General features: G+C 38.9%; 1 protein-coding gene and 1 pseudogene across 3 annotated transcripts; one reads left to right on the top strand and one right to left on the bottom strand.

The window, feature by feature from the left end:
• The first annotated feature begins 1400 nt into the window (after positions 1-1400).
• Positions 1401-22599, top strand: LOC137192066 (uncharacterized; annotated as a pseudogene).
• LOC137193231 (ubiquitin carboxyl-terminal hydrolase 46-like) lies at positions 22234-27378 on the bottom strand. Of its 3 annotated transcripts, none has more exons than XM_067604526.1 (17): positions 27291-27378; positions 27022-27080; positions 26243-26315; positions 26063-26112; positions 25858-25939; positions 25666-25745; positions 25352-25555; positions 24984-25061; positions 24658-24789; positions 24439-24562; positions 24192-24343; positions 23765-23864; positions 23655-23674; positions 23366-23444; positions 23206-23266; positions 22846-23003; positions 22234-22684 (listed from the first exon to the last, which is right to left on the bottom strand). In XM_067604526.1, the coding sequence occupies exons 1-17, from the start codon at positions 27318-27320 to the stop codon at positions 22679-22681; spliced, it is 1488 nt and encodes a 495-aa protein (XP_067460627.1). In that variant the 5' UTR covers positions 27321-27378; the 3' UTR covers positions 22234-22678. The 3 variants fall into 3 exon arrangements, with proteins under 3 accessions (XP_067460627.1, XP_067460626.1, XP_067460625.1); XM_067604525.1 differs by having other exon boundaries at positions 26063-26115; XM_067604524.1 differs by having other exon boundaries at positions 26063-26133.
• Positions 27379-27829: the final 451 nt, after the last annotated feature.

Raw genomic sequence — 27829 nt, forward strand, 5'->3', positions numbered from 1 at the left:
AAGACCAAAACCAATAGTGTGTTCATCCATCTCTCCATACTTTCTGTCTCAGAAAGTCTCCTACTGAAGATTCAAGTCTTTGAAAACAGCTCACAAATTACAGTTTCAAACAAGGTTCAGTAAAGTCCTCTCAGCTGGGCACTGTAGTCTTTAGATAGACAGACGGATAAAAAGTCACTATTTTCTACAGTGGATTCATATATATTTTCATTCATCTGTTTACACTGGTGCAGTGTTTCTTAAACTTTGGGTCCCAACCCAGGTTGGTGGCAGTGCTCCTATTGTGCTTCTCACACTAGTATCAGCTTCTAACATTTCTATTTTTATGATGTTATTTCCTCTTGTCTCTCTCCCTGGTGCCTGATGTTTTGAGATCAAGATACAGGTCCTACATGCTAATGTTTAAGCCTAAAACAAAGTCACATCACTTACTACATCATGGATATATTTTCTTGTATGTGAGTGTGGATGATGCAACAGTGTGGCTCATTGATGTATTTTGAATAGTTTTTGGGCAACAATGGAGCTTTCTATACATTTCTATGGCACAGAGGAATCAGATTTATAAGTCTTTAGATTTCATGGGATTTGTTGACAATAAAAAATATAGAATATTCTCAAATACTCACCTCCAAAGTTTGTATCTCACTTCATCATGAAGGTGGCAGCAGTTTGGATTCCCTGCAGTTCCAGTGGACTGTAATGACCCTGATTCACAGCAAAAATACATGAATAAATAATCCTTTTCTTTGAAGCTTCATTACTAGTTATTAAGGGCTTACAGTCAGGTATAGAATGTTGAACAGTGAAAAGTAAAACACATTTTAGAAATGTATTTAAAAATTTGAGGATTTTTTTTTATATAAAGCAACATCCCAAATTTTATTTGTGTCAGTGTTTTCTGGTGGAGGCTTGATGCCCAAACACACTAAAAACATCATTTGATACACGTCATTATCTGCAAGAATCAGATTTAAAATGCCAACACAGATTTATTGTTGTTCTTTGTATTTACTGCTGCTTTACTTGGATGTAATGAATGAATGAAAAGGAGAAATGCAGAGGAGGAAAATGAAACTGAAACTAAGAGCGTACAGTAAATCATCTGTTGAGTCTTTGATGGTTATTGATTTGTGCTGTAAAACATAATTGCCGTGAAATAATCAGAATATAATGTTTTATTTCTCTCATTCAGCAGCTTTGTTCTCACTACCGATCGCTCTCCTTGCTCGACCACTGCCTCTCTCTCTCTCTCTCTCTCTCTCTCTCTTTATTGGCATGGCTGCATACAATACTACATTGCCAAAGCACATTTACACAAACTATACAATCATAGCAAACAAATAAATAAACAATAAACAAAATAAAAAACAATAAACAATAACAATACAAGAGGGGCTATGGAAGGTAGGTAAGAGTAACATCAGATATAAACATACAACAAATGAATGATTGATGAATAAGCATGAATGATTCTCCATGTGGGTCAGGGCTCTGACAGAGCTGTGGAGCTCATGACAGGCTGCTACATATCTTGCTGCCAGTCTACAACAGTCCTCCCTCTCTCCCAGCAGGACTGGAAGTCTCTCCCACTCACTTAGATAAAGGAACTCTGGGAATATTTTGATTATTTTTGCAAAATATTGGTCTGTAATACTTTGATATTGGTTGCAGTGAGTTAAGAAGTGCTGCTCTCTGTTTCACAGTAAGAAGACAACCTCTCCTCTCTGGGCAGCAGGTCTGTCTGTGTCGGCCTTCTTCCACTGCCACGTTGTGTTCACTCAGTCTGTGCTTACTCAGTGTTTTTCTCAGTTTTCTGTCAGACACTGTGGTCAGGTAGGTTGCCACAGTGTATTCTCTGTTTAGGGTTACGTATGTTTCTATTTTGTTCTGGGATTTTGTTAGTTCTGTCCAGTAATCTCTGTCTTTTTCTTTTTCTTATCAGTGGTGGCTGGTGACTCAAAACATTGGGGAGGACAGGAGGAAAACCAACATGGAATCTTACAACAAACTGCATCAAACTATATTATTGTCCCACCTGATGAAATCAGAGGGGTGGGGTCCATTTTATATGCCAATAAAACAATTTGCTTTCAAAAACAAAAACCCCTGAGTGGTGAAAAGGCTGCTTCTTTAAAGACATTTAGCATATACATGTTGTTTCTAAAGCAAAGAAGTGCTCATTTTAGCCGTGGAGTGGTTCAGATCTGTCATTTTACCAACAAAGTGAAATTCAAATTTATAGTAGTCTATCATTCTTTGGTGACAACAACAAACAACATATCACATGATTTACACGTGTTTCTTGTGTATTTTCTTAATATACAGAAATATATAAAGTAGCACAAAGCTTATAATGTGATACAGGAACAGATCAGTGCTGAACACTAAAAACATTCACAGATCTAAAAGTGTAGGTTCACATCAGAAAGTGTGTGTGAACGACATACAAAATATAGTCTACAAAGCTGACATGTTAACACTAGGAGTGCAACGGATCACAAAACTCACGGTTCGGATCGTATCACGGATTTGAGTCACGGATCGGATCATTTTTAGGATCAGCGAAAAAAAGGGGGGAGACTAATAAAACTTTGTTTTCTATTTATTCTGTAACACACTTACAGCCAGAAACAGCAAGGAACTTTTGCCCATGATCTTGAATGAAAACAATATTTAAGATGTCCACTGTTTCAATAAAATGAAATATATAAAATACTCAATGCTGATACCTTCCTCTTTTAAACACGGTAGTGAATGAAACAGCTTCTGTCCACATCATCAAGACTTGATGATAACTTAGAAACATGAACACACGTCTTGTCCTGCAGCTTGTTGAACGAGCCACCAAACAAACATTCACCGCTAACGTCAGTTAGCAGCTAGATGCTAATTAGCTGCTCAGCTGCAGCACATTAAACAGGTAAACATAACTGCAAATGTCACTTCAACCCGTTAGATGCTGGTTTGATCGTTGCTCTTCAAATTCTCTGTTAGCGACACGCTGTCTGTCCATGACTTGTACTTACAGCAGTTTGTTTACTTTGTCTTAAATGAGACATTAAATTTTGCAATTAATCCGCAGTTCATATATCTGCCGAACAGTGGGAGGGGGGGGTCACGGATCAACTACGATCCATTACACCACTCAATATACGACTCATCTTAAAAACGAACTAAAGAAACTGTCAGAAGCAAGCAGCCAGACCTCCTGCACACTAACATTAATCATGCAACATCAACAGGTGACTGAACAACAACTCAATTAAAAACCAATGAATGAGTGAGTCCAGACAGCTCACTGTAACTTCAACAAGCAAACTAACGTTACCCACAACACATTATGATCTCTGCTGCATTCTTGTTGAGGAGATAAATTCACAAAACAGCCACAGAGACATTTAACCATCAGAGATGAAATTAGCGACCAAAGAGACAGAGAGAGAGAGAAGCTGTATCTGACTCACGTTATCTGACGTCTTCTTTCTTTCATGGAGATGAAGTATTCATGTCATAACGTCCATTTGTGGCTGTTGGTCATCTTGTTTGTTAGTTAACAGAACTTTATGGCTGCTGCTTAACCAGTCTGATATAATTATCAACAATGACAAACAAGCTAACTCCCCTGGTTGCTTCTCTCTCCAGCCTCCCCAGCGGTGTCCTGCTGCTGCTGCTGTGCTGCCCAGTCCAGATAATTTCTCCCGTTAGATTAACAACAGTTGTTAACAGTCCTTCCATGGATGTATAAAGAGTCCTTCAGGCTGTTACAACAAGCCAGCTGTTGCATTGGCTAACGCAAGGAGCTATCTACTGCTGCTACTCTGCCTTACAGTGGAGAGAATTGAAGATGAAATCTGGAAACTATCATTGGACCAACTCGATGTCAATATTGCATTCTGGTTGTTGATTGGTTAGGGAGGACGTCCTCCCTTGAAGCGTCATTTTACGTGTCGAGGCCAATCATAGATGAATGAGTGAGTCCAGACAGCTCACTGTAACTTCAACAACTTTGTGGCTGTTGGTCATCTTGTTTGTTAGTTAACAGAACTTTATGGCTGCTAGTTAACCAGTCTGATATCATTATCAACAATGACAAACAAGCTAACTCTCCTGGTTGTTTCTCCGGTTGCTTCTCTCTCCAGCCTCCCCGGCAGCGTCCTGCTGCTGCGCTGCACAGCCCAGATAATTTCTCCCGTTAGATTAACAACAGTCGTTAACAGTCCTTCCATGGATGTATAAAGAGTCCTTCAGGCTGTTACAACAAGCCAGCTGTTGCATTGGCTAACGCAAGGAGCTATCTACTGCTGCTACTCTGCCTTACAGTGGAGAGAATTGAAGATGAAATCTGGAAACTATCATTGGACCAACTCGATGTCAATATTGCATTCTGGTTGTTGATTGGTTAGGGAGGACGTCCTCCCTTGAAGCGTCATTTTACGTGTCGAGGCCAATCATAGATGAATGAGTGAGTCCAGACAGCTCACTGTAACTTCAACAACTTTGTGGCTGTTGGTCATCTTGTTTGTTAGTTAACAGAACTTTATGGCTGCTAGTTAACCAGTCTGATATCATTATCAACAATGACAAACAAGCTAACTCTCCTGGTTGTTTCTCCGGTTGCTTCTCTCTCCAGCCTCCCCGGCAGCGTCCTGCTGCTGCGCTGCACAGCCCAGATAATTTCTCCCGTTAGATTAACAACAGTCGTTAACAGTCCTTCCATGGATGTATAAAGAGTCCTTCAGGCTGTTACAACAAGCCAGCTGTTGCATTGGCTAACGCAAGGAGCTATCTACTGCTGCTACTCTGCCTTACAGTGGAGAGAATTGAAGATGAAATCTGGAAACTATCATTGGACCAACTCGATGTCAATATTGCATTCTGGTTGTTGATTGCTTAGGGAGGACGTCCTCCGTTGGAGCGTCATTTTACGTGTCTTGGCCAATCACAGATTAGCATGAAAAAAAATGAAATACATTACATCCAGTGTAACAGATTCCGCCCAGAGGAGGTCAGCAGCCACCCGTCCTCCTCTGTCCCCCACTCCCTCTCACTATCCCTCACTGCCCCCCACCACCACTTCACACACACTGCTCTTTCTCCTCCCGCCCTGCAGGTGTCGCTGTAAACAGAATTTCAATAATGCATTTTTTCCAAAGGACAAAAAATATTTTATGAATAATACTGAGATTTGTAATGGTTTATTTCAACCAAATATTCTTTTTTATATTTTGATCTCCCTCTTGCCTCTCAAAAAATAGAGGAGGATCAATCTCCTCTGCCTCTATGGACCAGCCTCCACTGATTGCAACCTTGATGGACCCCGCCGCACTGTTTGAAAAATTCAGGTCTTTTTTTGTCCAATTTTTACAGCACACTCATTTTCTGAGTACTTGCATTTAATTAAGTCATATACTTTGCCTCCAATGCCATTTCAGAGCAACTGGTAGAAAAGAACATTGTGCCAAATCAAATCAAAAGCTTTCCTGAAATCAACAAAGCAAGCATACATTTTTCCTTTATGTTTTTGATGTACATGTTTTTGGATTAGAGTATGGAGAGTAAATATGTGATCTGTTGTTCTATGTTTGGGTATAAAGCCAATTTGGGATTTACTTAGTATGTTGCTTTCGATCAGGTAGGACAGTATTCTTGAATGCTACAAAATAGTTTCCACAAATTAGAATTTACACAGACACCTCTATAATTATTGGGATTTAGATTGTAAATCTTTTTAGAACAGCCATTTAAGTTTGCTACTACTGTGTTTCAACATTTCTGTCCTGATACAATCAAAACCACAAGCCTTTCCATTTTTAAGATCAGCCAGTTTCTCCTGTAGCTCTTTTATTGTGATTGGACTGTCCAGAGCATTTTTCAGATTTCAATTAGTCAATTGTGGACATCTGATGTGTGTTTAAACCAGTGTGTTCTGGATTTTGATATAAATTTGAGAAATAGTTTTTCCAACTATTGCCATTCTGTATTGCAATGGTATCTTCATATTTGGTTGAATTCATTTTTTTCCACAATGTATAATCCCAGGGCTTTGCACATTAGTGAAATGTCTTTTCCACTCTTATTCACTATACTATCATAGCTATGTCTTTGTATTGTAACAGGGGGGTGGTATAGAGGAGATATATCTAAATGATTATTGTTATCTGTATCAATAAAATCAATCTCCTTGCCAGTTCTGGCATTAAAATCCCCACATAACAACACTGAGCCGAGCGACTGGAAGTAAAGTATTTCCTTCTGCTGAGTGCTTGTAAAATTGTAGGTGTTTGTAATTATTATTTTTTCATTGAAGATCGAAATGTATGTTTATTTTACATTATGTGTGTATGCAGTGCTGAAGAACAGTATTTATACATCAGTATGTATATTCAGTATCAGTATGTTTACTAAATTCTGTAAAAGCCACAATAATCTGCTGTTCAGGTCAGTAAAGACAGCTGTATGGACAAGGCCAAATAAATATGGTTAACAGCATTTTATATAACCATTGTGTGCAACTCTGCTATCCAAACATCAGCCATGATCAATGTTTTGTATAGTTAATTTAATAGCAGATGATATCAAATAATGACATCATGTGGATTTAATACTCTCTATTTTATCAGAAAGCACAAGACTACTGAGGTTTATTCTCATTTAGTATTTATGCACTGTATTATTGTTATGTTCTTATTTTTACACTTATTTTGTCACTTTATTTGAAAAACTTTGATTGCAGGTTATTTCAAAAAGCAGCAGGAGGTATCAGTTTGAAATGTTTAAAGGACATTACCCAGGTGGTACTGCTGCTTTAAAGTCAGCATATTTTTCAGTAGATGAAAAAGCTCCAACGTCAACAATTACTTGTGTATATGTAATGAACTGCTATCAACTATTACATGTAACTTTTGCTATTATATCAATAAACTGTTTTCAGCAACAAGCAGTCAGTGGTGTTTCTAAATGCTTTTTATATTTACATCATATATACTTTATATATTTATATAATTGAGTAAACTAGTGTTGTCATGTAATTACACACTACCAAAGGTGTGAGTCCACATGTCTAATATGAGCTGATCAGAGGGCAGACGCCAGAGAGAGTTGAGGAAGTAGAGAGGAGAGTGGTGCACTACTGATCCATATCTAATAATGAAAAGACAAACATCAAACAACAAATGCACATTGTTAATGATAATGCTAACTGTTATGAATAGAAAGGTCAAACAATGAATAGTAACCCATCAGATAATGAATACAGAGGTAGATTAGTCATTAAATATAGAAAATGAACCTCCACACAAACTAGATTCATCTCCATCCTGTTTTATGTGTGTAGCTTTCACCACTAGATGTCACAATTTGATTATTTGATGTGGGCCTTCATTATTTATTGCTGCCACATTCACTGTTTGATGTGGTGATTTGTTATTTGATGTGTACTGTGTGCCCGGCCTGTCAATCAAAGCGGCCATCAAAGGCTCCACTCAATGCCTACAGAGCAGGAGTCCTGCAGGGGAGACTCTTGACCGACCGATGAAAATGAGGAAATAAAGTCTTTAGTGAAAGTCAAATGTATGCTGTCAACCAGATGACATGTTTCACACCTGATTGACAGCAGATAGCAGACTGAGGTGATAGGGAGAGTTCAAGATGCAAAACACAGTGAGAACTTTAATGTCAGATTTTCACAAGCTCAAATGTTTAAGACTGAGAAATAAATATTGACTGTTCACTTCCTCATGTCACCACCAGTCATAGTTGTATTCAAAGACAGTCAGTTAAAAAACATTCTGTAATTACTATATTATATTCATATGCATTGCACTTGACTCTGTTTCTACTATTTCCCAAAATATCTTACATCTAAAAAATATGATCCTGACCAGTATCAGACATCTTTTCTTTTCCATGTATTAACACATCAGCTCTGGTGTGAATGTGTCATGCTGATAAGCAGTGACTTTCTGCGGTCAAACCAACTGAACTTGTCTGAGCTTTGTGTGAAAGGGAAGGAAGCACACGCAGGCTAAACTTAGAAGACGTTGGAGAAAAACTCTGATCTCATATTTACCTGAAATGTAACTTCTCTCTTTGTCTTTCTGCTGCATTATTATTAAAACAAAGTAGAAACATTTGTCAGACTCAGAGCAGCTGAGTGACAGAGTGTCAGTGCTGGATGTGAGGATGAGGTACACTTTGATCTGTGTGCTGGGATTATTCTGTAAGTACATTACTGACTTTCTGTGTTTGCATGTCACAGATTAAACAACATGTTGCTGAACAGTTAGAATTACAGAGTATCACTGGTTGAAGCAGTTTCTCTGAGAGCTTGAACAGAACACGCTTATGGTTTTTAACTACAGGGTTGTTTTATAGGCCAGATGTTGGTTGGTGACTTGGCTCAGTTTAGATTGAAGGACTGTTTTTTGAAGCAATTATTTTTGCACAATGCATGTAAATTATTTAAGGTATTATTATGTATGTGGGTTTTGAATGTCATGATTTTCTTATTTTATTTTACATTTCATTGTATAGAGATTTTTATTTTATCTGTTTCCTTCCTGTTTACTAACTTACTGTATATAGACTATATATAGTTTTAAATGCCTTTATTATGATTTTGACTTTCTTCAGTTTGATTATGTCTGATGAAGTTTCACTTCACTCTTCTACGGACACTCTGAAGGTGACCAATTATTTTATTTATACATGATATATAAATATTTATCATTTATTTGTCATTGACTGTATTACTCTTAATCACACTTTTTGTATCTAAAGTAGATGCAGAATTGCTTATTCCTCAGAACGATTTATATTTTGGTATTTATCATTTCTGGGCAGATTTGTATGTTTATATAGTGAGACCAGATGTTGTGCTGACCCTTGAGACAAATTGTATATTTACTAAAGAGTTTGTTAACTTCATACAGATGTGTTTTCTCTTCATGCATTCATCTGATAATCTCAACGCTCATCATTAACAGGGCAGAGTGATGACCCAGCAGAGGACACTGATGACTCTGATGTGGAGAAAGGATCATCTGCAGGTGCAGTCAATTTCAACAGTCATTACAACTTCATTCATTATTACACTGGAGGTGATTACGGGTCGACATGCAGTTCAAATGATCTCACTTACTTTGGGTAGTGACATGTGTGCTGGTTGCCACAGTGTCTTTTTTCCATCATCTTATAATTGTGATAATTGATTGTGAAAGTCAAGTGCAGGACCAGCCTGTATGAGCAATATTCCTCTTATAATTATAATATCTTATAATTGTGAAACTAATGTAGTAAACAGGTGAGTGTGGAGCTGCTTTTAAGAATTTGGGACATAAAATCATTTAGTGGGCATATTATTAATAAAACAGTAAGTGTGACTACAACTTCCTCTTAATCCAATTTAATGCTGAATTCTCACGACACACTTAAAAACCATTATATTTAACACTGATATCATATTGCTGCTAAATAACTAATGTTGTAATAGCTTTGTTTATATGAAATATATAGTCATTTACAGTAATTGAGATGATTAATGAAGACTGAGAAAATCACTTTCCAACAGATGCACCAGAGTCTGTCCTCACTGTGTCTCCATCATGGCTGAGTCCTGGAGACTCAGTAACTCTGAACTGTGAGTTCAAACATCCATCTGCAGGATGGAGGTTTTACTGGTATAAGACTGTTCCCAAACTATCAGACTACTCCTATAGCTATGAGCTGCTACGTGGTAGCACCAATGGGACTGAACACGATTCCTACATCATTCATGGGTCGACTCACACAGCAGGATATATATGTAGAGCTGGAAGAGGAGACCCCGTGTTTTACACTCAATACAGCAAACCTGCGTTTGTTTGGTCTGGAGGTCAGTTTGCTTGTTTGTTTTTGTCTCCTTCTGTCAAGAAGCAGTTGTGATGTCATTATCTGGGTATTGACAGTTTTTCAACACACTCACCAAACACAATGTTGATATTGAATTATTCTACATACTGGACAGGACTGGATTTCCTTCTTTACATCTTCAATTGATCTGAAAGCATTACAGCACCAAAAACCTGAGATATTAGGATTTTATTTGTCATGGAAACCAAACTCTGCTCCTCTTTGCAATGAGTACTTTTACTTTGGATACCTGAGCTCATCTTACAGCCAGTACTCATTACTTTTACTGATACAGCAGGCTGGACAGGTGTGGTTAAAAGAGACTTTATCTAGTGGTCAAGCAACATATAGACATACAAAACAGTCATAATCTAGTAATGAAAAACCAGAAAAGTCAGCAGGCAACAAAGCAGGTAAATGTACAAAGTACAGAAACAGCTGGAAACCTGAGAAAACTCAGACAGATGAGAGAAAAACACTGACTATACAGTACCAGTCAAAAGTTTAGACACACTTTCTCATTCAAGGGAAGGTGTATCCAAACTTTTGACTAGTACTTTATATGAAGACAATGAAGCATCATTTAGATTGAAGAACACATCCTCTGTATGTTTGAAAGGTGGCAGGTAAACATAGGTTGTTTACAGCTTCACAGTGAACAGTTGTTGTAGTTATCTTGGTAGCAAGTTTTCAAGATAGAAATGATAATCAAAAATAAAAAGTTTTTATTCTCAACAATAAAAAGTATTAGAAATACAAAAAAGAGGATTATTTGCATTGTGATCTTTTGAAATGTAATATCTCTGTACTTGGTTTGCTCCTCATTCCATGTTGTTTTTCAGATGTTCATTCAGCAGTGACTCTCAAAGTGAGTCCTGACAGAGTGCAACACTTCACCTTTGACTTTGTCTCACTGAGCTGTGAAGGAAACTTTACTGGGTGGAGAGTGAGGAGGTTTCCTGAGAACCACTACTGGTCATACTGTTCTAACTGGAGGTCAATGACTGGATCCACATGCAACACCTACACTTATCAGCAGGGTGATACAGTGTGCTGGTGTGAGTCTGGATCAGGAGAGTTCAGCAATGCAGTCAACATCACTACACAGAGTATGTTTACATTCCATTTGATTTGATTTTCATCTTATTTAAATTATTTTCAACATGCTGTCACTAACTACACTTCCTGTGTAGACAGTCAAGTTATATTCCTAACGTTTCGATAGAAAAATTATGTTATATTATTGTTTCTTTAACAAAAACCTAAAAGCTCATTAAAATATTATTCAGTGAGATTATCATAAAGAAATACCATCAAGTCAATTAGAAAATCAGATGTCTTCTGCACAACATTATAATTTAGTCGTGTTCTTGTCAAACACAGGTAATGCAAAAGAATAAACTACAAAAGAACTTGCTTTACACCAAAAACTCATCTGTGGACCAAATTAAAGCCTCTTTATATTTATTTAAACAACTGGAAATGAATATTTTACAGATCCAAGATGTTTGGTCCACAGCTTTTTTGGTGTGCAGCAAGACCTTTCTTTATTCTTGATGATAAAATGACCATGCTGATTTAGTCAGAGGTGATTTTATATCAATAACCATCCACTGTTTCATTCATATGTACCTGTTAGCAATAGACCTAACTAGCCATAGCTAGTATATTTACAGTTACAAGACATGTATGTAATGAAGCTGAAATGTTGGCTCTTTGTTCTGCTACACTGATTCTGTGAGATAAATTATGTAACGACTCAGAACCCAAAACCACGATATCAGAGACAGGAGCAGAGTCCAATGAACTTTAATCAGTCCAAAAAAACAAGCAGGGTCACAAACCAGGCAGACAACTCCAAGGGACCTAGGCAAATCTCAAGACCAGGTAACAGGCAAGCAAACAGGTAGGTATAGAAATGCTGGAAGGCTAGGTAAACACACTAGACAATCTGGCAAGGGGCATGTGAATATGGACCAGTATATATAGGGAATGACTGATGAGCCAAATGGGATCCAGGTGAGGAGATGGGTGGGGAAACTCAGGTGAGGGGAATGAGGTGATTGCAGGGCAGATGGGTGTGGCAGGATCTGCAATGACAGGAGAGTTAGAGATCAGGAGGGTGAACAATATGAATAGTCACAAAGACGGTGAATCCGTGACAAATTAGTTGGAGGAAAATAAAGGCATATGTGTGATCTATTCTCATGGTTTTATGTCACCTTGTTCTAAAGGTCAGCAGCTGCTCTTTGACTGAAACTTCATATTCTTTGACTGTTTTACAGATGCAGATATTATCCTGGTGAGCCCTGTGCATCCTGTGACTGAGGGAGATTCTCTTACTCTTGGCTGATACCAGAGGGGAGCTGAATATCTCTGCAGTGTCAAAGTCAGACGAAGGCTTCTACAAGTGTAAATACTCAGGAAAAGAATCAAGACAGAGTTGGATGTCAGTTAAGGGTGAGTAGGATTAAAACAATTCATGCATTTTCTGTCTTCTAGACTGTGTTGCTGTCTTAGAAAGAAATGTGGTCAAATACTTAGAATTAGAGAACTTAGAAACATCATTTGAAACAGCATTAGTTTAATCTGATTTCACATATTGGATCAACTTGTCTTATACTTTACATGAGGGCCGTTCAATTATTAAACATAAAATAAAAAATCTGTTATCTATAAAAATACAAATGTAAAAGAATGATGAATATTGTTTATTATCTATTACAGCAGTGTCCAGGCCTGAAAGCTCTTCATCTCTTATACCACTAATTGTTGGGCTGGTTTGTGGAATTATTCTTATTATTCTACTGCTCCTGTTGTATCGCTACAGACCATCCAAAGGTGAGACTTTTTCCTTCTGATGTTAAATGTTTTATGTTTTAATTATTCAAATACAAAGATGTCTTCTGATGTCATCATGTGGAATAGCTGAAAAATAATTTATAAAATAAATCAAACAATAAATATCTTTTTCACAGATTCACACTTTATCAGGTTGGTATAAAACTCTCTTCTCTCATTTTGAACATAACAGCAGTGCCTTCAATGTGTCTTATTAAATTCATTGTATTTACTAAATGTTTTAGGCCGATCCAGTCTGAGAGCACCAATCAGGACTCTGCTGCAAATCACATGGTCAACCTGAATGAGACTCAACATAACGTATACTGCTCTCTTCTCCACGGACAGTCTTCAAACTAATCCTGATTCATTTGTGAACTCTAACTCTAACATTTCTATTACAGTCTATAAAGACAGTAAAGGCTCTGAAACATTTAAGATTCCCTGTATTTGCATTTATACACACTATTTTAAAATCAAATGAATAAATAATCAAATTTGAGGATTTTGTTAAAAAGGTGATATTTGACTGGTATCATGCAATTAAAATGATTCATTTGATCTCAGCTTGATTTTCACTTTTTGCTCACAGGTGATGCTTCTGTCTATGAATCAATCAGAGGTTCTAAAGACAATGAAAATGGTACAGTATACACCCTAACATGGAGCAGCCTGCAGTATTATGCAGTATTACATCATTCAAAGGAAATCTATCAGGTTGTATTAAGATTTGTGAATGTGTAGATAAATCTGTAAATGTGTACACTAGGGCTGATATCTCAAATTGATTTTATTCATTTAAATTCCTGCTTTTGTACTATGTGTAAATTGTGAGATGAAGTTATTACAAAATGCACAAAAAGGTTCTTTTAGTCCAAAAGTAGATGGTAACAGAAAACTCAACGTGTCTTTTTATTAATGACTGAAAAGTCAAAGTATTTTGCTCCAAGAGCTGGAAAGTTACAACTCGGGAACACCACTCAATTGGCTGTTTTCATACATGTGACTTTTGATAGACTCTTGTCATGCATGAGATTTGCAAATATGTGTGACAATTTGTTTGAGACTTAAGGTTTTCTTCACCCTGAGCTGAGGCTCACAGGCTCACGCTGGCAGGCTGACCGTCCTTATTAAAGATCTTAAAATAATATAATGTAATGATAAAGTATGTAATTTTAATAGCTTATTCATCAACCAGTATTCAATTCTCTGCCATGTTAACATGTAGGCAAACATACAAATACTGTATTTTTCTGCTGACTCTAATGTTACAGCATATAAGCTACATTTGTTTACAGTAACAGTGTAGATTCTAGCAAAGCCCCAGCAATAAAATACAGATGAGTTCACCCATATCCATTGCAATAATGTTAGCCACAAACAGAATACAGTGGAAACAGCTTATAGTGATCACGGTTACAGTGATCAACCGCTTATATGGATCAAAAAGCTCAGGACAGAATCATTCCTAGTAGTCTGCTTACAGTGTTCATTTTGGGTCTTGACACATGAAAACATGGGAAAAAAAACAACTACAGTAACTTTTTTTTTTTACCTTACTCCCATGATACAGCTATGATATGCAATTAGCAGCTGCAACATCATTATCAGGGATTGTGGTGCACCTACACAGGGTTGTGTCTCATTCACTGGCTTTCTCGCCACCACTGCTCTCTCTCTCTCTCTTTCTCTTGTCTTTTTTTAAATGAGTCAGGAAGCCGTCAGCAAAGCCTAACTTTACTTTTAACATTATCAAACAAAGAGAAATGTCCCCCTCCTCTTACTAGTAATGTTTTAGTCCTCCATCATGGCAGGGTTACAGTTCAGAGCAGTCTGATCGCCGGCTGTGATTGGCCACCGCAGCGTTACATGTTGCATTTCTCCAAAAGTTGATTCCCAACCCCCGCAGCCCAAACGCACAACCCATCTGCTTCAGGCTGGTTACATGAGGTTGGTGTTGCGTGCACATATAAATCATGACGGGAAAATCTCTCAATGAAAAACGTAGTCTCCTTGATGCTTATGACAAACTGCCAAAAACAAGCCAACGAGATGCAGCAGCAAAACAATAAGCGTTTGAAACATCTGTACTGTATTTTGAAACAGTCAATAAAATTCAGTAAATAGTGAAGCTGCCTGTTTTATTACTTTATATTCATGTAATAAATATACAAATATCAATTAGATGGTAATCTGCATGAGAAATAAAGGGGAAAAAATCGGTTATAATAATCATCTGCTTATAGTGATCAATTTGACCTGGACAGACGTGATCACTATAAGTGGTTTTCACTGTATTTTATACATAACATTGAAGTTTACTTATGGCTGAAATTCTGGTGGGGGAAACACTGTAACAATAGTCTGCTAGCAGTTTCTAGCCAGGTTAAAACATTACAGGTCTTCAGGTCACAAATCTTGATACACTTGCAAATCTGAATACACAGTTGTAGATTCCTGTGTGTCTGCTTTGAGCACTGTGGGCATTACAATACTGTTATTCTTTTATTATCAGTGGAGACATTAACCCTGACAACCCTTCAGAACATAATCATTGTAAATTATGACATTACTGGCAAATGTTTCAAACTAATCTTCTCTCCATTTTCAGTGTTTCCCCTGTATTCATTCAGTAGCAGCACACCACCGCTGCAAAATTGTGAGCGCTGCTGCAAAAATTTCATTTCTTCCTGGAGAATCACTCCACACTAAATATGTGATTATTTTTGCCTGCAGTTTGGTTTATAACAATGTTCCACAGCTGGTGGGTACCGAGGCGTTCAATCTCACACTTTTCTTTAAAGGCAGACAAATTTGTGTTCTAGAAGATAATCTTCTTTGTTCATGAAGGCACTTACTTTCCAAGAGAAATGCAACTTCTGCTAACTGCTAACTACACGAATGATGACAAGTTACTCAGCAAAAACAATCAAAGAAATAGCAGCGGGGTGACAGGTAATCAGCCCCACTTAGCATCAGATTTATGTAATCTGCTTGTATTCCCAAAAGCTTTGGGCATGAGTATGGTTGTTTTCCTGTACTCAAAGCATTTGATGTTGTGAGAGTGAGGCTATCTTCACATAGACTAACATTGGGAAGAGACGTTCATAAATCAGCGGATACATTTTTTTAGCATCACAACCCCCGCGAAATGACTCTTCTCATTATCAGAATTTGATTCATTCGGTCCGATCACATTTCGAAAGCCCAAAAGAGCCGCACAATTGAAATGTTTTATCCCCATTCAAGTTAGTCGGAGGCCTAAACCGGAAGTAGCCAGCTCGGCCGACGAAAGCCACTAGTGCTCTTGCTCTATGGGCCCAATGAATGATCCCGGAAGATCCGGGTAATTTTATACACGGAAGTCGAACTTTCTTGGCTTCATGCGCCACTGAGCAACTTTCATAAGAATGAAGAACGGGGGCCACATGAAATATATTAGACATATTAAAAAGTCAACATTAAAAATATTGTATAATCAAAATATCTGTATCTATAGAAAGATGTATGTAAATATTGGCATTGATATTTGCTCTAATAAATAGTATGTATATATATGTATATATATATTCTCTCTTGTTGGGGGGACGCAGGGCGGGATCTCCTACATATATTTAATGTACTTCATTTTTTTTCATGCTAATCTATGATTGGCCTCGACACGTAAAATGACGTTCCAAGGGAGGACGTCCTCCCTAACCAATCAACAACCAGAATGCAATATTGACATCGAGTTGGTCCAATGATAGTTTCCAGATTTCATCTTCAATTCTCTCCACTGTAAAGCAGAGTAGCAGCAGTAGATAGCTCCTTGCGTTAGCCAATGCAACGGCTGGCTTGTTGTAACAGCCTGAAGGACTCTTTATACATCCATGGAAGGACTGTTAACGACTGTTGTTAATCTAACAGGAGAAATTATCTGGACTGTGCAGCACAGCAGCAGGACGCTGCCGGGGAGGCTGGAGAGAGAAGCAACCGGAGAAACAACCAGGAGAGTTAGCTTGTTTGTCATTGTTGATAATGATATCAGACTGGTTAACTAGCAGCCACAAAGTTCTGTTAACTAACAAACAAGATGACCAACAGCCACAAATGGACGTTATGACATGAATACTTCATCTCCATGAAAGAAAGAAGACATCAGATAACGTGAGTTAGATACAGCTTCTCTCTCTCTGTCTCTTTGGTTGCTAATTTCATCTTTGATGGTTAAATGTCTCTGTGGCTGTTTTGTGAATTTATCTCCTCAACAAGAATGCAGCAGAGATCATATAATGTGTTGTGGGTAACGTTAGTTTGCTTGTTGAAGTTACAGTGAGCTGTCTGGACTCACTCATTCATTGGTTTTTAATTGAGTGGTTGTTCAGTCACCTGTTGATGTTGCATGATTAACGTTAGTGTGCAGGAGGTCTGGCTGCTTGCTTCTGACAGTTTTTTTAGTTGGTTTTTAAACTGAGTCGTATATTGAGTAATAAGCTTAAAGTAACTAGAATAACAAGTGTCAACTAGTGGTGTAACGTAATGGATCGTAGTTGATCCGTGATCCGTAGGATCGCCCCCTAGGTTCGGCAGGCATATGAACTGCGGATTAATTGCAAAATTTAATGTCTCATTTAAGACAAAGTAAACAAACTGCTGTAAGTACAAGTCATGGACAGACAGCGTGTCGCTAACAGAGAATTTGAAGAGCAACGATCAAACCAGCATCTAACGGGTTGAAGTGACATTTGCAGTTATGTTTACCTGTTTAATGTGCTGCAGCTGAGCAGCTAATTAGCATCTAGCTGCTAACTGACGTTAGCGGTGAATGTTTGTCTGGTGGCTCGTTCAACAAGCTGCAGGACAAGACGTGTGTTCATGTTTCTAAGTTATCATCAAGTTTTGATGATGTGGACAGAGGCTGTTTCATTCACTACAGTGTTTAAAAGAGGAAGGTATCAGCATTGAGTATTTTATATATTTTATTAGTCTCCCCCCTTTTTCCGCTGATCCTAAAAATGATCCGATCCGTGACTCATATCCGTGATACGATCGGAACCGTGAGTTTTGTGATCCGTTGCACTCCTAGTGTTAACATGTCAGCTTTGTAGACTTTATTTTGTATGTCGTTCACACACACTTTCTGATGTGAACCTACACTTTTAGATCTGTGAATGTTTTAGTGTTCAGCACTGATCTGTTCCTGTATCACATTATAAGCTTTGTGCTACTTTATATATTTCTGTATACTAAGAAAATACACAAGAAACACGTGTGAATCATGTGATTTGTTGTCTCTTTTTGATGAGAACATAAATCTGTTGTCACAATAGAACAATACTATAAATTTGAATTTCACTTTGTTGGTAAAATGACAGATCTGAACCACTCCACGGCTAAAATGAGCACTTCTTTGTTTAGAAACAACATGTATATGCTAAATGTCTTTAAAGAAGCAGCCTTTTCACCACTCAGGGGTTTTTGTTTTTGAAAGCAAATTGTTTTATTGGCATATAAAATGGACCCCGCCACTGATATATATATGTATATATGTATATCTGTGTGTGTATATGTGTATGTATATATATATATATATGTGTGTGTGTGTGTGTGTGTATGAAATAATTACATGTAAAGTTTTGCTTTACATTTTATTTTCTCTTTCTCTAAACAAACAATCACACAATCAAAATTTGCTCATTTAAGTACTAGTCTCGGGCGCGAACATACGGCATCCCGACGTACAACCAATCATCATGTGTGACATCATCTGTGAACACAGGACCCCGCCTATCTGGCAGGCTGAGCCAATCTGGTGCCTACAACGGCCCGCCCACAAGACTGACACAGACCAATGACTGTCCTGATAGAATTAAAATAAAGAAGTAAAAACAAGGATAATATCTTGTGATTAAATGTTGAATAATGTAGCAGTTATAGTTAAAAAAATAATAACAAATGAGAAAAAACAAAACAGCTTCCAATTGAAATACATTAGTTTGAAAGTCATGCTGAGTGTCAGGAAAAAAGTAGAAAATTCGTGTCCATGCATATGAATCTATATATTAAATTCTGTTACTATTACTGCAACCTTTAATCAACCTTTTTTTTGTGAGATTAATTTGCACGTCAATATATTTTTTCAAACTGTTGTTTTTGTCATGAGTACTTTAAGACAGAACACGAATATTATGCAGCAAACAAGCAAGTGAAGGTCTAAGACGCATTTAAATAAAACAAAGTGTATTGTGTGATTAGCTGTAATCACCATGCAAAATAAGGGAGCAGGTACACAGAAGATGTTTGTGAACTCACTGTTTGTTTTAACTGATTCTGACATCCACACTAAATTTATGCAATTTAAGCAATGATGATTTCCTGTCTGTTTCTAGCTTCTCTACTGTGTGTGTTACTTCATGTTTCTTGGCATCTATTGTCAGTTTGTCTCCATGTGTTGCTGTACCTCATGGGACTGTACGACTATGACTACCATTACTGGTTCAGCCTTAGCAGGTAGTGTACAGTGGGTTTATCAGAGCGTGTTTGCTGAAAACAGCTGCCTGCTGCTGCTAGAAATGAGGTCAATGAGAGCGCTGAGTAATTTTGCCCTAAAACCAAATCTATGAGGATACAAAGCTCAGATGGTGAGAATATGAGTGGCCAGTTGTACTTTACATGTAGACAAAAGAAAACCCCTTTTATTCATTGATTTATTTATTATTTACAACTCATTTTAAGACAGAGTGAACAAAGTGACAGATAAGGAGAGAAAGATACGAGAGCTTTAAGACTTTCATGCTTGTCATGAAAACTGAACAGTAAATGTTATTGAAACCTCTCTCTCTCTCTGAGTCACCTCATCCCTCTTTTTCTCTTCCTCCATCCCCATCTTTGTCCTCATTATCCCCCTTTTTCAGTCACCTCTCCCAACCTCTGTCTGTCTGTCTGTCTGTCCTCTCTCCCCTTCTACAGTATATCCCTCTAAATCTCTACCTTTCTGCTTCCTGCTTTGATCTCATCTGTTCCGACTTATTCCCACTTTCCTCTACACACGCTGTCTTTGCTTTCTAAGCACATTATGCACTTTGTTTCCCTCAGTAGTAGGTGAGCAAGATTAAGCTGAGTTAGTTCCTTGCTCTCCTCCCTTCATGCTCTTCCTGCTGTCAGACTTCATTTCCTCCATGTGTTCTGCAGAATGTACTGTACATCCATCTTTTCCTGTCTTCTTTGTAAACCCACTTACACTGTTTTATTATGAGTTTATTTTTGCCTCTCTCTTATTAATATTTTTGAATATAAATAGCACCTTTACTTCTGCCCACCAGTCTGATTCTTCAACATCCTCTTTACAGTTTTCCAGTAGTAGATAACATCTTCTGTCCTTCACATTGGGTAAACGGCACCACATGCCTTCTAATCATGATGTTTGAATCTTTGTCCTCCAGCAAACTCGCCTCCTCTCCTCCCTCAGTGTCAATGCTGTTTGGAGTATTGCTTCTTGTGTGAGGAAGTTTTTTTCCAGATGGCAAAACACTTTTGATTGGAATGTCTTTATTGACTGATCAGCTGATCTGACGGGACAGTAAAAGGAACAGCTGGGCTGGACTGTCCTGTGAAAACAGCTTTACTGCAATGTTAGTATTGTGTTTTATTATTTACCAACACAAACATCCTCCACATCACTGCAAAAACACAAGCAGAAACAAACAAACAATATAGACAATAGGGCTGTAGTCTGCTGGTCGACTGGTCGATTAGTTGGTCGATATGCTCTCGTCTGACTAAATTCTCATTGGTCGAATAATCTCCGTGTTATTTTCATAAGGAGAAAAGTGCTACATCAATAGCTTTCCAGGATTAATCCATTATGTCCTGCGGCGGGAGGAACAGACTAACAAATTACCTGTGAAAACGGGGGTGTTTTGAATACACCCCCGTTTTCACAAGTTTGAACTCGCCCAACCTAATGGAGACTGCTGGGTCTGACTGTACTCAACATTTACTGAACGTTTACTGAGTCTGTGTTTCTCCATAATGACACAACGAGAACCAGGCCAAAAAAGTATTTTTTAATATTTGATATTATCTGTCGTTGCCTGGGAAACTACTGGTAGCGTAACGCCGTTGAGGAATACGTCATTGCGTAGTGTATTTGCGTAGCGAGTGGGAAAGAGCGAGGGGCAGAGAAGTGACGGTGGATGCAAGCGGAGCAGAGGAAAAGGTTAGTAGTAAGTTGTCAGTCTGGCAGTAAATGTACAGTACAGACTACAGTGTGTCAGTTAATAAATGCTAAAAAGTCACGTCTGTTGTCTCCCAGAATGCTGGAAAAGTCAAGGAGGTTAGCTCCAAAGTTAGCAACAATGGGTTAGCCTAGCCTGAAGACACAAAACAGAGAAATACAGAACAGAGAAATGTGTGGCTGCCGAGTTTACTGTGTCCTAATAGACAAAGCGCTTCCATAATCTGACCGTAGACTTTCAGGAACTGCCTGATACTGAATATCTTTGAACAGTGTCCCACTGTAGATTTCCAGTCTTGAATTGTTGGAGCCAGATTTGATTTCCAAAATAATATTGTATGATTATAATACTGTAGATGAATCATATAAGCTGTGAAGCTCTTACATCATCATATTTACTCATAAAATAAAAATATTATGTGTGTAGAATTTGAGTCATAAATGAATCATTAAAACACTGTAACATTCTTTATGATTTCTTCATAAACCAAAAAGCTTTTTCTAACTTTCCATTCCAAGTGCATCTTGGTTCATTGAGGAAACGTATACAGCTACAGTCCTGCTGTTGTTATTACTGCCATAATATCAGCTGAGCCTGGACAGGACATCACTTATACTTTACCTGTGCTCTCTCACAAACTAATGAGGCTTTATAGCTGGTTTCTCCCTCACGTCCATTCTGTTCTGTTGGTAATAAACAGATTTTAATCAGTCTCATTCTATAGGCCTGACAGCTGTAGATCCATAATCAGTATCAGAGTAGCAGTTATCAGGTGTTTTCCTTTTAAAACTATGACTTATTTTACACGTTTGACAGTTGAGACGATGCACCTGGTGAGTAACTGTTGTCTCCTCAAAATGAGGCTGGAGTGAGCCAGGACGTCTGCTTTGGTGAATTAAACTCCTCCATCCTCACATGTGATGCATCTCTGTCTTTGGGCAATAATTCAGTATAAATATGAATTGAATTGATTTGACATGATGGTTAGTTGTCTGTCTCCTCTACAAGAGTCTAACACTTTGTGGACAGGAAGGAAAAAATGTCAACAAATATAAACCAGCAATTACATTTCCTTCAAAACATATTAGGCAAAACAATTCAACAGTATGAACATCTATTTAAGATCTGTCTTCTCTTTCTTTGTTTCTATACTTATTGAACGTAACACTCAGTGTTTGCTGTTGTGGACAATGATGAGACTTCTTGATCACTGAGGTCCATTTCAAGCATAAAGACTCAATAACACTGAGAGTAAAATACACAAATAAAGAGCAGGATCAAATCCTTCTTAATTCTCAAGTTATTTATTTATTTCTTTTTATTTACAGGTGGTCGTTCCCAGAGAGCAAGCCACGTTGATTCAGAGCAACTCATCTCCATGTCTGACAGTAACAGTCCAATCCAGAGCCGCATTAGAATGATGTATGTAGGAGACGAGTTGTGTGGCGACAGTGGCGAGGAAAAACTCCCTCTAACGTGGAGAAACCTCGGGAGGAACCAGGCTCTCTGGAAGAAGCCCCTCCTCCTGAGGGCTGGGGGTCTTCCTACTGCTTCAGACCACGATACGAGCTGCTGGTCCGACCTGAACCTCCATCTTCTCCTTCACCACCTGCAGAAAGACAAAAGAGAGGAACACACTTACCTGTGATGTCCAGTTCCCGTGGTCGCTCACCTCCACTGCATCATCTTCAGGAGAGTGCCACACAGTCCCCCATCTCCACACTGCTCTACATCTGAGAACAGAGAAAAACACTTGCAGTCATACAGAGTGGGTGGATTAGACAATCCCTGTGAACAACAACGTGTGTGTGGGCTCACTGTCTGGAGAAACAGTTCAAATCAAACAACATCAGAGTCACTTTGACTTCAGGAAGAGACACTTTTGTCATCTTACCCGTCTTTGGTAGAAAAGGATGTAGGCATCTCGCTGCCGCCGCTCACAGACAGAGGCCCCCTTTGTCTCTGTGACCTCTGAATCATTATAAATGAGCCAGCGGTCAGCGAGGTCATCCAGCTCCACATCTGGGTGCACTCCGTCACTTATGTAGTGTCCTAACAGGAGAGGAGTCACTGTTAGATCAGGTGTCTTAACTTGCACAGGTTATGAAGGTCAACTGATCTCTACAGCTGACTTGTGTATGATTCATTTCAGTTCAAAAAATGGTTTAACAAAAATGTTCAAATAATGAGTCTGAGAAGCTGATAGATGAACCACAGAAGGTGACAGTGTGACGTCAGCGTGTCATCATCTTACCTTGTTCCCCTCCAGAGCCTAAATGGCTGATGACGCTCACCAGACTGTACCAACCATCAGCCTGAGGAGGAACACAGTCAACAACACACACATATAAAACACCAGTACACACAGACCACATGTTTACTTTGTATTTGGACTCAGGTGAGTTGTTTCTTACCTGGCTGGAGGTCACCAGCAGCTCTCTGAACAGCTCCACTGGGTATCGAAGCTTCTCCAGCTGCAGGAACGGAGTGAAGCTGAAACGTTTCACATGAAGCATCAGCACCCTGTAGACAGGAAGTAAACACAAGAAGAAGAAAAGACATGAGAACCAGGAGATGAAGGAGAAGTAAAGTGTGTGTGTGTGTGTAGTTCAGCAGGTCCTTTAAGGTCAGTGGACCACAGTTGGATGTGATGTCACTCACTTGGTGGACTGCTGGCCAGATGTGTTGCCACCGCAGTCACACCTGAAGTCCAAGTCTGTCTCCTGAACAACAGAGACAACATGCTGTCAGTGACATACTGCATAATAAAACAGCAAGGATGATGTCACTGAAGGAGGACAGGTGGATCTTACCTTCAGGTAATCCTGGAGCATCTGCTGGACTGAAGCTCCAGGCACCAGGTCCAGAGACAGGTTGTTGAAGTCCTCTTCTCTGGTAGTCCGGGCTCCACACCTGCACATTCAAGGGACAGAACATAAAATTACAGCTGCAGAGGTCATGATGAGGCGTCCTGTTGTAGGGATTTAGTAGCACAGCTGGAAGGTTAAAGAAGGTTCAAAATCTCTGTGGCATCCTGATTTAACATTAAGACTTAATGTGGAAACTTTTGACAATGTTTTGTATTTATGGGGAAAAGAAGGAAAATGGGAGAAAGGTGTTTTGCTGTTTCACTGAAGATATGTGATATGACATATGGCATATATACATAAAAAAGCTGTATGAAGAGACAAGTGTGTTGAGCTGTGATTGTGTGTGATGTGTTTCTCTGTGTTCTTTTACCTCTTGCAGATCCTTGTGTTCTTCATCTGGAACTCAAAGTGGTCTTCAACGGGGCACCTGTAGCTTCTTCCCACGCGGGCAGCTGCTTCCTGCAGCGCTGGCGACAAACTCCTCATCTGATCCAGGAGAGTTGTCAGCAACTCATGAGCATCCTGAACACACAGAGACACACACAGGGTTTGATGCACAGAGGAGGAACTATCAGGAGGAGGTGAAACAACAGAAACAATCAAAGCAGCTGACTCACTTTCTGGTTGAAATCCTGGAACTCCTGAGCCTGGACAGAGAGGGCGCTCTTGAACATAAAGAGGGCCTGGAGTTTGTCACGGACGTCGACGGAGCGGTGAAGCAACGCGATGTTCATGAGTCTTCTGCAGAGGGTGAAGAAAAAATAAGAGAGGAGAGCTTCTGCTGTTATTTCAGTTCAGTGTGTGTGTGTGTGTGTGTGTGTGTGTGGCTGCTGTACCTGATCAGTTCAGCTTGAGACACTGAACCCCACACCTCCACCTGGCACATGATGTCTGTGATGAAGTCCTTCAGCGTGAACAGGCTCTGAAGGCTGGAGTTCATATAGCAGATCTGAGCTGGATTGGGAAAGCTGACACACAAACACAACTTGTCAGCACACACATCAACATCACTAACTGCAGCTGCTTTTCTCTCACTAGTTAGATTTCACTTTGCTTTGATGGATTTATGTTCTGTTACAGATCCATTTGTTAGTTTAGACATGTGACAGAGCAACAACAAACCTTCTGTTAAATATTTGTGTTGTGAAACAGATTTACTCACCCAAACCAGTCGACCTGCTGACCTCTGAGTCTCTGGGAGGTCATGACATCACCATGACGGACGTGATGTGTTTTGGCACTACAAGAAGAGAGAAACACACACATAAACATACAGTCAATGTTTTCATGTAAAAGTGATGTAACGATCACACATGTGTTGACAGAGCTGATGCTGATGCTGCAGTACTGCCACACTAAAGAGACCAGATGTTGTCTGAAGAGCTTTTCATGTGAAAAAGTGAGAAAATGTTGATTACAATCAGGAACTATCTGATCAAAGAATAAGTCAACAAATCTGTTCAGACATCAGATGGCAGCTTTTGATATTTTTGTGCTTTTGAATGTGAACTATGAACATGTGAAAGTGACCTGTTGGAGGACGAGTCCTGGTTGGTCAGTGTCCGATACCCAGAGAGGAGGAAAGATGTGAGTCTGTGCAGCTCATGTTTTCTGTTGGCTGCTTTCTTCTCTGTCTTCGTCACAGCTTCCTCCTCTTCCTCGGTGAGAGCATCAAACTCCACCACCTCATCAACCTCATCAGCAGTGAGAGTCCCATCTGTAGCTTTGACAGGGCTGCAACATGGAGGGAGAGACGGGCTGTAATTCTGTAGCAGACTTTGTTTTTGCTTGACTTTCTTTCTTCCTGACAAACACTGTCAGTGATGTGAAAAGAGTCTCGTTACCTCCTCTGAGGTTTCTGAGGGATTCTCTGCTCTCCGTCGTCTCCCTGGTCGTCGGCAGCCGGAGCGACTCGTCGATTTCTCTGTTGGAGGAAACAAAGACTCTCACAGTTCAGTAACACAGAGACACACTTTTGAATCCTTTACTAGTCCAGACTGGTGACTGTGTGATTGATGTGAAGCAGTGAAACTTACTCTGCAGCAGTCGAAGACTCGGCACCTCCAGCGAGTCTTCTTCTCTGGTTGTTGGTTGGCTGGAGCGTCTGAGGAGGTGACTCTGCTGACAAACACAGCTGGTTAATCTACTGCTGTCTTAGTTTGAACTGTGGATAAATCATTTCCTGACTCTTAGTACAGACACTGTCAGCTCTGCTAGTGGGAGGAGGAATGATGTTTTTACCTCTGTTGGTGGCCGGAGCGCTGTCCCCTTTCCTCTCTTTCCCTTTCGCTCTTCTGACGTGACAACAAAAACTATCATAAGAATAAAGTACGTCTGACATCTTTTGTGGCTAAATACCAAATAGAGAGTTTACAAACTGCTCAAATCAGGTGAATGTGAAGCACTTCCTGTCAAACATACCACAGGTCGACCGAACAGTCTGTGCAGCCAAGGAGTCCTTCCTGGTGGCTTCTCCACAGAGGACTTCTGACTGCTGATAAAACACAAACACACTTTGACTTTTCACCATCAACTCATGTTTACAATCATTTGACAGCATTGATTGAATGGACTGATCACTCTCCATAGTCAATACAGCAAATAACAGAATAGTGTCATTTGACTCATTTATTCAACTTTGAGTCATTTATGAAGCAAAAATCTCAAACATTTCCTGGTTCCAGCTTCATAAATGTGAGGATTTGCTGCCTTTCTCTGGTTTATGTCCTTGTTTACTGAATATCTTTTGACATTTGTAGATGTCAACTTGGAACTTGTAGACTAGAATGAATAGATTCATAGAAAAAATCATTCATAATGAAGATAATTGTTAGTAGCAGGTGTAAACCAGAGCTGGTTTTAAGTGCAAGTCAAGTCTTTGTAAGCAAATGACAAGTTAGTGTGTGACGCAGGGGACCATTACAAATATAGAAAAAGTAGAAACCCTGTAACACTTGTAATAAATCCTGATGATTCAACTCTGTGCTCACTCTGGAGGCTGTAGTTAGTGTTGATGTGTTGGAGTACATCATGATGGAAGTTTCTGACTCCATACATTTAAGAGAAGTTGACTAAATATCAGAAACACCTTTCAATATACTGTAGTCCACTACAACATCACTACAGTCTGCATCTCATGGTACAGGTGTTTCTATTTTTCTGCTCACTCAGTTCACTGTGTGCAGGTGAACTTTTCTTACCTTGCACTAGAGATGGAGCACAGCTGGCTCTCATCTTCCACAACTGACACTTGATTTTTCTGTTCAGGATAAAGAAAAATGTAGCAAATTAATTGTTAATTGAAAGAAAAATCATGTGTCTTCATAGCAGATATAAGCTGTGTTCACAGACCCTGCTATCTATAAAACTCTTGTTGAAGAAAGTCAGAGAAATAGCACTATTTCTGACTTCCAAGTTGACATAAACAAGGTGGAAAGTACAGAAACTGTGTAACATTTGTAAAACTAACCTTTCGTAGACAGCGAGGCATTTTAAACATGGTTGCAGATCTTTCCGTAGATACAACGTGAGTAAAATGTTAACCAGCTGCTCTGTACTGTGTCAGGATCTTAAGTCAAAATCTGCTGAGCTGAATCAGAATGTCCTTTGTTGCATCATGACATGACAGTTCTAGAATGTCAGTCTCTATGACACAGACACTGCTGTCCATCCAATACTGTACATTATAGAATACAGACAGTCTACATGATTAAAATCATATATAGTCATTGCTACTAACAGTAGATACAGTATTTTAGTCTTGACTGCCTCACAAAGCATAAGCAAAGTGTCAACAAATGTTCAACAAGCAGACAAACCTGAATTTATAAATGAATATATATGTAAATGAACTTAATAGAATGTATTTACTGTCAATTATTATCATAGATCACTAATAATATCTGATCCTGAGCTGATGGCTGAGATCAGTCACTGTTGGTTAGTGTGTTCTTTAAAAGGCTGGCACTGTTTTATGTTCTCTTTACTGTCAACAAATCCCATTAAAAG

This window comes from Thunnus thynnus, chromosome 11 (assembly GCF_963924715.1).
Source record: "Thunnus thynnus chromosome 11, fThuThy2.1, whole genome shotgun sequence".
Lineage (NCBI taxonomy): Eukaryota > Metazoa > Chordata > Actinopteri > Scombriformes > Scombridae > Thunnus > Thunnus thynnus.